We start from the raw sequence: 14,345 nt of genomic DNA, 5'->3' as shown, positions 1-14,345 counted from the left end.
CAGAATGGGCTGCAAATTCAATTTAATTCAACAAACACTATTAAACGCATACTGTGTGCAAGTTACTGTCCCGGAGTAACAAGGTGTGGTAAGAACAATATTCTAACTGCTGCCCCTATGACTTTGTGCGATTCTGCCTCACTTAATCCAATTCACGCACAAGTCATCATACCCATGATGTCAATGGTCCTCTTTGAAAAGGAAGGATGAATGGTAACCACCAGTTCCCTGCAAAGAGCTTGCCTTCCACCATAGCCCAGCAGCAAGGGCAGGATATAAACAGATCAGTGAGGCATAGCTGTCAAAACTGTCTGCTTGTCGTCTTCTCCGTGGGGACTAAGCATGGTGAGGCAATCCTAAATAAAATGTTATATGTGAACTGTTTTGGTGTTGACTCCTATTTAAGGACAGTACATGTGTTCTAACCTTCCAGAATTAACCTACCATCAAAAAATGGTATTCCACTGAAATACACATGGTAAGACACCTAACACTAGGTATTTCTACTATCTTTCCACTGACTCTCTTCTAAACCTGTTGCAAATGGAATTCCAATTTCTCTCAACTCTTCTCCCCACAGTTATATTGCCCAATCGCGTGTACTTTTCTCAGTTTTCCTGCTTCTTGCTCTCTCTGCAGCATTTAAAATAGCTGACCATGCCCTCCTCCTGGTCACTCCCTCTTCTGGATGCTGACAACACTTCTCTCATCGTTCTCCTATTTAACTATTCTTTTCAGTGCCTCCTTTGTTAGTTCTTCATCAGTGACATACCCACTAACCAAAGAGTACCCCAACGCTCATACTGGGGCAGCTTCTCTTATCCTGGATACTATCTCACCTGGTGATCACATTAGCTCCAATGGTTTCAATTATCATCTCTGTGCAGATGACTAGCAGGGAGTGGATGATATCCAATATAAGTAAGGAAACAGTAAAAAAAAAAAAAGCACATAGCTGCCTTTTGATGAATTCAAGTCACCTAGCCCATATAAATTATATCACTGGATCCTGAAATAACTAGCAGATGTGATTGTTGAGCCACTGTCAGTGATTGAAATATCATGGAAAAAAGGAAAGGTATGAGATTGGAAAAAAGTCAGAAAAAGGACAGAGAACAGAGTGTAAACCATAGGCCAGTGAGATTTACTTCAGTTCTTAGGAATAATCTAGAAGATATTACTAGAGATGGTTGGCAAATACCTAGAAAACAAAGTAGGGATGACAAAAAGCCAAAATGGCCTCATCAAGAACAGGTCACGTCGGCAGGCTAACTCCATTTCCTCTGAAAGGATTTTTTTTAAAAAAATTACTCAAGTAGTAGACAAATGGAATGGTGTGAATGTAGTTTACCAATATTTGAACAAATTTCTGATAAAACTCCTTGTGCTATTCTCATGATCTCAGAGGTATGGATTATACAGTAACATAATCAGATTCAGAACTGGTTGGATAGTTAGATTTAATTCATTGTTCATAATTAGTTCATTGCCAACATGGCAGGAGCGGAGTCCTACAGGGACTTGTGCTTGGCCCTGTGACACTTAACATTTTTATCAATGACTTGAATAAAGGTATATCAGGTTTTCAGATGACACAAAACTGTGAGCAAAAACAAATTTAAAAAAATTTTAATTAAAATATAAACAATTAATTTCCTAATTTTAAAATGAGGGAGTCATAGATAGACAACAAGTGCTCAGAAAAAAAAAAATCTGTTGAATTGTAATGGCCAAAAAGCTAATATGATCTTGGGCTACGTTAAGAGGGAGCACTGCTTCCAGGAATACTCGTGAATATACGTTAAAGTTGAATACTGACAATGCACGTGCACGGAGAATTCTAGGCTCTCTGCTTGCAATGTGCAAGAGACAAACACATACCCACAGGCCATTGGGGAATACAATGCTGTTCTATTTACCTTTTAAGCAGTGTGATGAACAGAATTATATCATGCAAAGATTATGCAACAAAAGGTTATAAACCAATTTTTGAACTAAAAAAAACTCAACAGTGTTTGGCAATCATGCAGTAGCATCGATTATGTGGTGAAATATGGTATTTACACGTCTCTCTCATTAAAAAGAGTTGTTTTTCTTTGTATGTCCATTGACTAGCACAGTGCCTAGCACAGAGTAAGCATTTAAGTGCTTGTTGCCTATTGACTAACTTTACAGCTAATTTACTAGATTATAAACTTTTTACAAAGGGAGACCTATGTCTTAGTCACCTCTGAATCCATTCTTAGTACAGTATAGTAAGGCACAATGCCTTACATGGAGAAGATACTCATTAAATAAGTGTTAAATTGAATCTGGCCATAATATGGTTATTTCAAACCCCGAGAAGATAGCTGTACTGGAAAGTACATTATAGAGATCAAAGGGAAATTAGGGTGGGAGGTAAGGGGAGATTGTATACAGATGTTAGAACCAGCTGCAATTACATGAAAGGTTAGTGACTACAGATGCTAAACCGATTCTGTATGGGTTAGGAAGATATAACCTAATGCTATTCACTCATTCACAGTCATTGCAGCCTTGACAAGAATGTAGCAAAGTCATTTAGGCCATTTCCCTGATACCATAAAGGACCACACCCAAATCATCTCATATTATTTTTAGAGCTCTCCAGAGGAAACTGTTCTATATCTTTCCTTTTCCTTGGAAGCTCATTCCAAAGTTTTATAACCCTCACTGTCAGGAAATACTTCTTATTTGGTTATTTCATTTAGGTTCCTATAAACCTTGCCTGTTCTTTGTAATCTGATTGCTCCTAAATTTTAACATTAATTATGATTCTTGGAAACCTCAATTACCCCATGGGCTTGAAGCCAAGCATCAAGATTATGAGTCGCTAATCACAAGTAAATTCTGTGAAGGAGTCAGCCATCCTCACCAGCTGGAAACCAGTCCCTCAGGAGGTCTCCCTGATTTAGCTGGGTTGGCACACTGGCCTTTTGAGAAGCATTGGTTTTCAGTGATCTGCTAGGCAAGTCAAACTATTACCATCTCCCCTCAGCCTCTGATGGAGACAGCTCAGGACCCTGCACCCAGGGAGCCTCTGGTATAGCAATGCCTTCAGCTCACTCTGGCTCTCACTGATTGGACAACAATAGGTCCCAGCCCAAGCCTCACTTGGTCATTGTCTGAGTTAGCTTATTTAACCATCCATATTTCCATCAATATCCCCTTCTCTTCACATGAAAGGTACAAGAGACATGCTGGTTTCAGTATTAGTACACTGATTTCCCAATTTCCAGTTTTCTTTCCTTGTCAAACTTCAAGGTCACATGTTAAATTCACTAAATTGACCTATGATCTCAATCATTATTAAAACAGATTTCCCATTTAATTACAATGGTTGCTCAAGCACTGAACACTGACTTCACATTTGAAAAAAACAGTTTCTGCTACTTACCCTTTAATACAAGTTTGATTTACTTATAGTGACAAAGAGTTCAAATCACAGAAGCTGATGAAATGAAAAAAAAAATGTGCCAAGTATCTGCTCCCTTCTGCAATCTGTTAAGCTGAAAATTTCAATCAGGACATGGACTGCTTTTCTCTGAACTCACTCCTGGCTTCTCAGTTCCACTCAGATGTCACTGCCTGGATTCCAACTTGCTGACCAGGTTCCTTGAGCTGGATTAATTTACCAAATTCCCGCTCCTCTCTTACGGGAACATGTCCCACTCCCCTCTCTTTCCTGGGTAACATCTCTTGTGTCATATCCTACTTCTAGCTGACTGGGTTTTGCTGCAGGATTTTATTCTATTCCTTTCTACCTTCTATGCCACATACTCATAATCTTGGTCCCTGCACTTTGGGATGAATATTTTGTTTTTGAACTGCCAGCTTACACTATTAAAACTCTTTTTTCCCCCAGTCAGTCAACAGTAATTTATTAAGCATCTACTATGTGCCTGGCAGTATACTAAGCCCGGGGCATAAAAAGGCACTCAGTCTAAATGTAAGGCTCCAATCAAAATCTATTATTTATTGAGGTGATGGAAGATAAAGATAATGGAGAAGTGAAATGAAACAAAATAAAATGTATCGTATAACCTGATCATTCATCAGGACTGTATATTTGATAATGAAAACAGGCAACTTAAAAATAAAGAGTGTGATAAAAGGGTTTGAAATCCAGATGTTCCAGAAATTGTTACTGGCTTTATGATTCCAAATACAAACAAATGTTTGCTTATTTAGAATTTTACAACATTATCTGATGTCACCAGTTGGTCGTGGCTTAAAATGGATTTAGATAAGAATCAATTCATAATAAAAAATCTGATACATGATCAAATTTTTGGTTAACATGCTCATTAGGACCCATCAGTCTCCCTCATCTGCTGAGATAGTGAGTTAATTCCAAAAGAACCAATTATACAACAGTTACAGGCTCACAGAGCTTTAAGATGGAAGGGCCTGTTCTGTCCAACCCTTTTGCAGAAAAATGAGGCCCAGAGACATTAAATAACTTGCTCAAGGACACACAATAGTTAAGTATCAGAGGTGGAATCTGAACTAACTCCAGAAGCACTGACCTTTCCTCCAATGTGCTGTGCTGCTCTTCAGTATAACTAAATTAACACATGAATTAACCAGAGATTGTTACTCTTAATCTCACCACCATTCAGGAAGTTTCTCATTTCCATGGGTCTAGAATTGAGGAATTCTTCTCTCATCGTAATTTACTAAATATCCTTCTCCAGGTCTTTTATTACCACACTTCTCTAAGGTCTGTTCTTCTTCACCCTGACCTCCTGACCTTCAGGCCCCCCTCCCTGCTCTACTACTCTTATCACCCCTTCTCTGGCTTCTTTCTTTCTTGTGCAGCTCTGACCATAGAGTTAACCAGTTCTAATAACTTAATAATTTCTAACCTAGTAATTCTAATAATCTGTTATCTCTTTTAAAAAAAATTTTTGGAGGCAACTGGGGATAAGTGACTTGCCCAGGGTCACACTGGCTGTGACCAGATTCTCTATTATTAAGTTAAGTGTCTGAGGCCAGATTCTCTATTATTTTCTAAATGCCAAACAGGATGTCCTTTTTTCAGCCCCATTCTCTTTTCCCTCATTTTTGCAGAATTTGACTGCTGAATTCTGGCTTCCTGAACAACTTTCTCCTGCTAGTTTTTGTGACAGTGTTCTTACTTGATAGTCTTTCCACTGATCTGGCCTTACTTTTTCCTTCTCCATTGCCGAGTCAGCCTCCAGATCCATCTCACTAACTGTGGGTATCTACAAAGGTTCTATCCTGATCCCTAAGTCCTTCCTTTTTTAACCTACTCATTCGGTAATCTCATCAGATCACATAAACTCAATTATAATGTTTATGAAGACTAAATCCTAAATTATTAGAATCAACTATGATTTTGGAGTCAGAGGACCTGGCACCAAATCTCAGCTGTCACTAACTGTTTGGCTTTGGTCAAATCACCTATCCTCTAAGCCTGTTTCCTCATTTGTAAAATGGAGGCGGGGGGTGGAGGGAGGAGAGGATGGCTAAAGTATCTCTGAATAGTTTATTCCCACTTCAAAATCTACAATTCTCTGAACTATATGTTTAACCCTTATCTGTCTCCGGAACCATAGGTCTAGATTACCAACTGCTTTGGGAGATATCTTTACCTGGATGTCCCAAGGGTACCTCCAATTCAACATGTACAATACGGAAGTCATTACCTTTTCCCTGAAAACTGCCTCTTTCTACTTTCCCTATTTTAGTTAAGGAAAAACCCAATCTTTCTAATCACTTGGATTTGCAACCTTGGAGTTTGTAGCCCTTGACTCTTATCTTTCTTAATACTCATAAGAAATCAAGTGCCATGACTTGTCGATTTTACCTCCAAAACATCTCTCAAATCCACCCCTCTTCTCTTGACGTCTATGGCCACAACTCCTGGTTCAGGCTCTCATCACTCCTCACCTGGCCTACTGCAATAGCCTACTTTTTAGATTGCATGCTCTTATTCGGATCCCTACCTAACCCATCATCAACACAACAGCTAAAATGATATTTCGAAAGTACATGTCTGATGATTCAGAAAAGACCATTAGTTTTGGCAATTAAGAGATCATTCATAACTTCAGAGAGAAGAGTGGAATGATGAGGTCAAAATGCAGATGGCAAAGGGTAAGAAGCAACTGAGAGGACAGAAAGTAGAGGTACTAAGTATACATGGCTTTTTAGTGAGTTTGAGAGGCTTAGGGTTTGAGAGATATGGGACAATAATGAGCAGGGATTTCAGGATCTACTGGGGGTCGTTTAAGGATGATAGAAATGTGAGCATGCTTGCAATCGAGCAGGGAAGGCTAGGAAGATATGGAAGACGAGGGAGATGATGACTGAGACAGTCTGCTGGAGGAGACAGGAGGGGATGAGATGAAAGGTGCATGGAGAGGGATTTGCCTTGAAAAGCAGGGCTACATCTTCATCCAAGATGAGAGTGAACAAGGAGACAGTGGGCAAACATCAGGGTCATGAGATGAGAAGGGGAAAAGACAGAGCTTTAGTAAACAGCCAGGGGAGATAACGGGACAAGATCCTTGGAAGAATGAAAAGATCATCTTGCTGTAGGGAGAGCCCTGTTGAAATCAGATCATGTAACTGGGACAGGTTATATGTAGCATAAATTTGCACTAGATCTAATCAGAATGGTTCATCATTTCCTTAGCCCTGTTCAGCAGCACATGAATAGGACTGAAGGAGAAGAAAGGTCATAGTAATCTAAATTTGGGGTCTGGCAACACAGGAGAAAGGACTGACTCAGCCAGGGGCTGAGAAAGCCCTAGAATGTAACTGGAAGAGGGGTGAGAAGCCTCCAAAGATACTGAGGAGTGAAGTGACTGAATGTCATCAGTAAAGTATAGGGAGAAATGGGGGTACCGGTAGGTGGTGCCATAGTGCACAGAGCACACATGGTCTGGAGTAAGGAAGACCTGAGTTCAAATAAAGCCTCACATTTACTGGATGTGTGACATTGGGTAAATCACTTAACCTGCTTGCCTCAGTTTCTTCATCTGTAAAACAGGGATAATAATAGCTCTTACCTCACAAGGTTGCTGTGAGATCAAATGAAATCATAATAGTAAAGTGCATATTACAGTGCCTGGCACTTGTTAGCACTACATAAATATTATTATTGTCAAATGCGATGCTAAAAGGTCTTAGAAAGTCATGGTAAGTCAAGGTAAGTCTGCACAAGAATTTTAAGCTGGCTGGATTGGCTAGTTTAATAATGACGAGGAATTTTCAAAAGGGAGAGGGTCATGCATTCCTTATCAATACTGCATAAAACTCCTTTGTGTAAGTTTTCTGATTGCATATAGTCGCTTTCAAGGGGGGTGGGGGCTGGGGAGCAATGGGAGGACATGTTAAAAAGAGAAGCCAAACTTTTATAGTATATTGGCAGAGGAGGGAAAGGTGTGAATACGGTGTTTAGGCACCAGGACGGTGAGGAGGGGCGTGTACTTCGGGACTGGGGGAGGGCAGATACTTTAACTAGAGTCAGAGTCACCAAGAAAGTCTAGAGACTTTAAGCTAGGAAATGAAAATAAATAGGGGTTCAGATTATAGCAAAGAGAAATCTTTAGGTCAAGGGCAGGATTCCCCAGGGTCAGTTACAGGAAGCATCTGTTTCCTGGGTATGCTGAGACCCTCAGCATGGCCTCAGACTAGAACATTCCTAACAGTAACAGAAACCATAAATTATGTTTTCAACATAAGGAAAAGTACATACAATTTTACGTCACAGATTTTCAGGTTTTTATTTTAAAACAAAAAAATTTTAATGGGGTCCTAGATTGCAGATATGAATACAATGTTATAAAATAATTTGCTAATAAAATGGTTTATCTGACTTTATTATAAAAACAGTCTTTTAAGGACAATAATCCATTGAAAAACCACTGAAAACTTTGTACAAAAAAGAAAAATAAATTCTCAAACCGTCTCTTTTTGGACATTGCCAATACCGTCCATGCTATTAACGGGTACCTTGACAACAAATCTCTACATGAAAAACAAATTAAATTTTCTAATAATAACTGCCAATATGGATAAAGTTCAATATATAAGGATCTTCTATGCCTAAAAGAAAATATGATATGGGGAGATAGTTTCTTAATGGTCACTTTGTTCTAGGTCATGCAAATAATTAGGGAAACAGAAAAGGAGAGTTAGGACAAAGTGGTACTAGCCTGATAAAGCTGATAATGATAATGATTTTTAATTACTGAAATGTAATCATTTGGAAATAATATAATCAATGTTAAAAAAAGTCTTCAACCCTGACTGAAATTATGACTTTCAACATAGTGGGATTTTTTTTTTTAAAAAGGTCATCCACTTGAACTAAACCAAAGTGGAAAATCTTTAATCACTGTATATGTTTGGCTCCCCTCAAAAATTTCAAAATTTATCTCTTATTCACTTGAAATCATTATGAGGAACTGTTGAATTATGCACATTTGTTACTAACCATACTCTAACAGTAAAACTACCATCTATGGGGGCGACTAGGTAGCGCGGTGAATAGAGCACCGGCCCTGGAGTCAGGAGGACCTGAGTTCAAATCCAGCCTCAGACATTTAACACAAAAACTAGCCGTGTGACCTTGGGCAAGTCACTTGACCCCAATTGCCCTCTAAAAAGCAAAAGAAAAAAAACTACCATCTACTCTGTGCTTTGAGCTTAATTATAAAAGACCATCATAGAAGCTAGTAACTCTAAATGAATAAATAATTTGTCTGTCTTATTGTGATATATCTTCATAAAATATTAAAATTCTTCAATTTCTGAGTTTCCAAACAGGTATTTCCTATAACGTAAAAGCAAACCACAACCTATTCTTTCATATTTGCATGTTCTTAGAATAGTACTTCACAGCTTTATTTCCTATTTATAAGTTCCTGCAAATTTAGTTTTATCTAAAGAGGTCAGTTGTTAGAGTTGTCCAAAAATACAATGGGATGGTTCATGAAATGGGGACTTCCCATCACTGAAGAATTCAAACAGGGACTAGGTGGTCATCAGGAATATTATAGATGGCAATGGAATCAGATTAGGCCAGAGGTTCCCCAGCCCTGTTTTAGGGGATAGGCTACAAGACTTCCTGAACTTCCTTCCAATACTAAAGTTTTATGGAATGATAAAAAATAATTAAATACAACTGTTCTTTTTTTTTTTTAAAGCAATCAGGATTAAGTAACTTGCTCAAGATTACACAGCCAGTTATTTCTGGGTGTGGTACGGTGTATTTGAGCCCAGATTTGATCCAGGTCATCCCAACACTGGAGCCGGTGCTCTTACTTGCTGAGCCACCCGGCCGCCTCTAAGCAATTGGGGTTAAGTAACTTGCTCAAGGTTACACGGCCAGGTGTTTCTGGGTGGGTGCTAAGTGTCTGAGCCCGGGATTCGATCTCCAGGTCTTCTCAACACTGGAGCCGGTGCTTTTACTCACTGTGCTACCTGGCCGCCCCTAAATACAACTGTTCTAAATGTCAAGTATCTTAATATTTAATACTGAGCTCAATGAATAATAGAGAATGTATTATTCTTCTTTGATTGAACACAAACTCATCTAAGAAAAAGAGTATTGTCTTATATATCCCCTTAATTTAGCATCACTAGACTGAGAAAAAAGTTCATAAGAAGAAAAATGTTTTGAATCTTAATTCAGAATGATTTTAAAACTAATTTTCAAGAAGCAATTCAATTTCAACTGATTTTCAGACTTACTTGTTTCTATGCATTATTATCTTCCCATTTCAATTGCCAAAATTTTCTTTTTCCTCTTGTGAAAAAGTTAAAAGTTTCTACTGAACCAAAGAAAAAAAACCTTCAAAAAAGGAAATTCTAAACAGACAATGTCCATTGACTAGCTTATCTCACACACTTCTCATAAGCAGCTGCTGCTGTTAGTCCTTCCTTCTTAAAGAAGACCATGACATCAGCGAGGTGATGCCATGACATGTAAGTGAACTGGAGTTAAGTGAGGGATTTAAATGAAGGGAGGGTGTGCAAAGTCACCAGTCTTACTTTCTCCTCTGGACCATCTGGGTCCAGTGGCCAGATATGGATTAGGATGACTGGAGATGGCCCTGGATGCAGTGGGAGACCTTGCTCTTTTCAAGCTGAAGTCTTTAACAGGTCTCTCTTTGACTGAGGCAACTACCATTCAGTGATTAAGGCTTAATAAAAAATGAAGCAAAGAATGGCATCTTTAAAAAAATAGATCTGGGAAGGCAAGACCCTCAGTGTTTCTGGCCAAAACAGAAACAATTATTTGCATTCATTTTGAGCCAATCAAAGCCCAAACAGTGACCAAGTAGGGCTTGGTCTGGGACCAGAATGATTTGGGGTAAGGCTGATCTTTAAGAGAAAAAAACAAAACAAAACAAAAAGTTTCAGAGATTAAAACTGACATTCACTTTGGACAGAGTACTGGTACAGGACAGGGTGTTGTTTATTTTTTCACTTTGTCCCAATACTAGTACAGGACCCAGAAACAGCAAGGAAGAAGGAAGATGGGAGCTTAAATCCACTTAGTAGCTGTTCCCTCTTTTCTCCTTTCACTCTTTCTGTTTATCTGGTCCCAGGGAGACATCTCAAATGAGAACAAGTAAAGGGTTTGGAATTAGGAGCCTCTGTTCCTACTCCCTGGCAAACTGATGGAATGAGTTTGTACTAGAAGAAAAGACACATTTCTAGCATGGCAAGCTAACATTGTGAAAACTTTTTTTCTAAGATTATTACATATGGTTACAATATTATAGACTTCAGGTACATCACAGATTACATAGGCTTTTGTGGACTTGTGTGGGTACCTATCCATTACAAATAACATATTTCTATGGGAAAATATGCTCTAAGTTCCCCCCAAAACCTTTACAAAAATATTTTTAAAAACACCATTTTGGGGGCAGCTAAGTGGAGCAGTGAATAAAGCACTGGCCCTGGAGTCAGGGGGACCTGGGTTCGGATTCGACCTCAGACACTTAACACAAAAAAATAGCTGTGTGATCTTGGGCAAGTCACTTAACCCCAAATGCCCTCCAAAAAGCAAAAAAAAAAACAACAACCCACCATTTCATAAGTTAAGCATTGCTTCTAACTAGGTGGTACACCAAGGTATGTAGCAATTATATTTTGATTAGAAATGGCACCATAATGCTATTATACAGAACAAAGAGCATAGGTAAGTTTTAAAGTAAATTTAAAGAAGCCAACACCTACCTATAGTGATGTTACCCATTTTGCTATGTACTGTTAAATCACCTAGAAGAAAAAGAGAAAGAATAAGGTTAAATCACCTATGGGAGAAAAGAGAAAAAAGAGTAGAGAGATAGAAAAAGACAGAGAGGGAAAGAGAAAGAGAGACAGAGAGACACACACACACAGACAGAGAGACAAAGAGGGAAGAGGGAGAGACAGGCAAACAGACAGAATGAATGTTTATACTGGACCCCAAAAAAGGATATATATGTTATGCAGTACCCAGGATATGATTAGTTTTATAAACTATTACTGAAAATTGTATAGTGACTTACTACTGTATCCAACCTACTTAGGTGGTGCAAATCTAAGTAATCCATAGCTACGATTTTGTTCAGATTCTGGTTTACTAGTTCATCAGAAAAACTAAACTTTTCTAGCAAAAAAATCCCAATCTACTCAAAGTCTAAGTAGGATATATATACTCCCTGATAAAGGATGGGGAAAGGAGGATAATCACATTTAAACCATAGGGTTTTACATCAAGTTTCTCTGATAAAGATCGCATCTCCAAGGTCCATATGGAACTGATTAAAATTTACAAGAACCCTAATGCAATATATAAGTGGACTGAGGGTATAAATAGGCAGATTTCAAAGGAAGAAATCCAAGGTATTAAAAGACCTGGAAAAAATGCTCAAAATAACTATTAGAGATGTGCAACCCTGAGGTTCTACCTCACACTAATCAGGATGACAAAAAAAGAGAAAATGACGATTGTTAAAAGAACTGTGGAAAAAGAGGCTGGTAATAATGGACTGGTTCATGGAACTATTTGGGAAAGCAATTTTAAACTATATCCCAAAAAAATCACTAACCTATGCATGCCCTTTGATTCAGCTACTATATCCCTACTAGGCCTATACCTCAAAGACATTTTTTAAAAGAACCTACATGTAAACAACTAATTATAGCAGCTCTTTCTATAGCCGTAAATAACTAGAAACTAAAGGGGTGCCCATATACTAGGGAAGAGCTAAACAAATGATGGTGTTAGAGGAAATGAAATGAAATATTATCATGCCATAAGATATTAAGAAAAAATTATTTTAAAAAAGGTCTCAGGGAAACCTAGGGTAGACCTGTATGAATTTAGTGTGAAATACACAGAACTTGGAGAGCATTTTAGACAATAACAAGATCATAAAGAAAAACAACTTGGAAAGATTTGAGAATTTTGATCAAAGCAATAACTAACCATGATTCCAGAGGGCTAATCAGGAAGTCTGTTATCCACCTCTTAAGAGAGAAGTTATAAACTCAAGAGGAAGAATGAGACATCCATCTCCAGACACAATCAATGTGGGAATTTGTTTTGTCTGACTATGTCTACTGATGACAAGCATTTTGTTTTTCTTTTTTCCAAGTGGGACAGGGTTGAAAGGCAAAGAAGTTTAGGAATGTGGTAGCAAAATTAATAGAAAGATAGAGTAAAGAGGGTCATATTAAGGCATATTTTTAATGGAGAGAAAAGAACAGAAGGAAAGTCAGAAGAGACAATTTTGAAAGCTAAAGATTCTTACTATGTACTTAATAGTATATATTTTATCCTTAATACTATACTTAATGTTTCATATTTAATGCAATATACTTTAAAAGGAAGCTGTATATAATAGAGACCTGTTGTTTCCTGTCAGATCTTTTTCTGTTCTATTATGAATATAGAAATGCCCATTCTATCTGGTGTTTATTAAGTTGAAAATAAAAATTGAAATAAAAAACCCTATAGGATTCAAAATTCAGTCAAATACTCTCACTGCACATTTTTTTATCTATACGTCAAAACATTGACCAATCTACAGAAAGTCAATTTTGAGCCAAAAGCTGAAACATTTCTTGTAAAGCAATGACAGTTTTTAAAAGAGTATTCTCTCTATTCTACAGCTGCCTTCTACTGCAATGATTAAAGTGGTTTCTGGTTGTGGAGTGTAATGCACACACTAAAATATGACTAAGAAAAAAACCCCAAAGTGTTCCATCCTTTAATGAGAATCTATTTTCCAGGATGAATGTGGGAGATTGAAACCACTTTTTTTTTCCTTCTCAGAACAGTTTTTTGGTTCAGCATGCATATATGAATAGTCACCCTTGGAGCCATTAAACATTACCACATTCTTCAGCATTTCCTCAATACACAGTTAAACAACATAACTTTTACCCTAAGTCCAGCAAAGCACCCTGAAAACATAACGAAATCATCTTGGTTCCAGAATGAATCTATTATGATGGGAATGCACATGTACTGTTCCAATAAGATATACATGCAATGGAGTATAGAAATCTATCTTGCTCTACAAGAAAGTAAGGGGGAAGTGGGGAACAAGTATGGGGGGAGTAGAAAGGAGGCCAGACTGGGAGAAGGGGTAATCAGTATGCATGCCATCTTGGAGTGGGGGAGGAGAGAAATGGGGAGACGGCACCGACTGTGGAAATGAATGTTGAAAACTGAAAATAAATAAATTCTGGAAGTGTACTGTTCCAAATATCCTTCTAAACAACACATTAATATATAAGAAAATGATTCCTTTGTTAGATTTTAAGGCAATTAATTCTTCCACCAATTTTTCTAAATTTCTCACATTCAAATATAGTTCACAGCAATAAGTATGTGAACAAGGAGGTAGTTTGTGTAGGAATAAAGCATGGCTTGTATGGGAAACTCAAATAAAAAAAGAGACAAACAGTCCTGTTGAGCTGGAAGTGTTAGGTGTGGTATAGAGTAAGTTATTCTCTAAACATTATTTTTACCAGTTTCTTCTGTACATTTCCTCCAAATGCTCAGACCTAGTAAAAAAGTGTAGCTGTCCCACCCACTCACAAAGAGCAGCCAAAGCCAATGCCTAGTCCAAAGCAAGTGTTTCATATATCCTCCTCTCCAAAGGAACAAAAAACGATCCTCACTGACACTGAAGTAGCCCTTTAAAGTGCACAAAGTGCTTTACAGACGTGATCTCACTTGGGCTTCGACACATCCCTGCCTGGGGGGATGCACTGCAGGTGCTGTGATCCCCATCTGCGGATGAAGTAAGTGAGGCTTGGAGAAATTAAGTGGTTTGACC

General features: G+C 38.0%; 2 protein-coding genes across 3 annotated transcripts in view; one reads left to right on the top strand and one right to left on the bottom strand.

Moving 5' to 3' along the window:
• LOC138175894 (coiled-coil domain-containing protein 146-like) overlaps positions 1-14,345 on the top strand; it is a 245,301-nt gene that overhangs the window by 23,905 nt on the left and 207,051 nt on the right. The gene's annotated exons all lie outside the window — the stretch shown is intronic.
• The window catches only part of LOC138175893 (protein FAM185A-like), a 65,491-nt gene that overhangs the window by 22,966 nt on the left and 28,180 nt on the right, over positions 1-14,345 (bottom strand). The window contains exon 6 of one of the 2 annotated variants that reach the window (XM_069106543.1): positions 11,248-11,289. The exons of the other annotated variant lie outside the window; for it this stretch is intronic. Coding sequence (XP_068962644.1) covers positions 11,248-11,289 — 42 coding nt within the window. The remainder of the gene's footprint in view (positions 1-11,247; positions 11,290-14,345) is intronic. 2 annotated transcript variants of the gene reach the window in all.

This window comes from Petaurus breviceps, unplaced genomic scaffold (genome assembly GCF_028583685.1).
Source record: "Petaurus breviceps papuanus isolate PSGF00001 unplaced genomic scaffold, PetGlider_PUasm1.0 79, whole genome shotgun sequence".
Classification (NCBI taxonomy): domain Eukaryota; kingdom Metazoa; phylum Chordata; class Mammalia; order Diprotodontia; family Petauridae; genus Petaurus; species Petaurus breviceps.
This window is presented reverse-complemented; position numbering and strand designations above follow the sequence as displayed.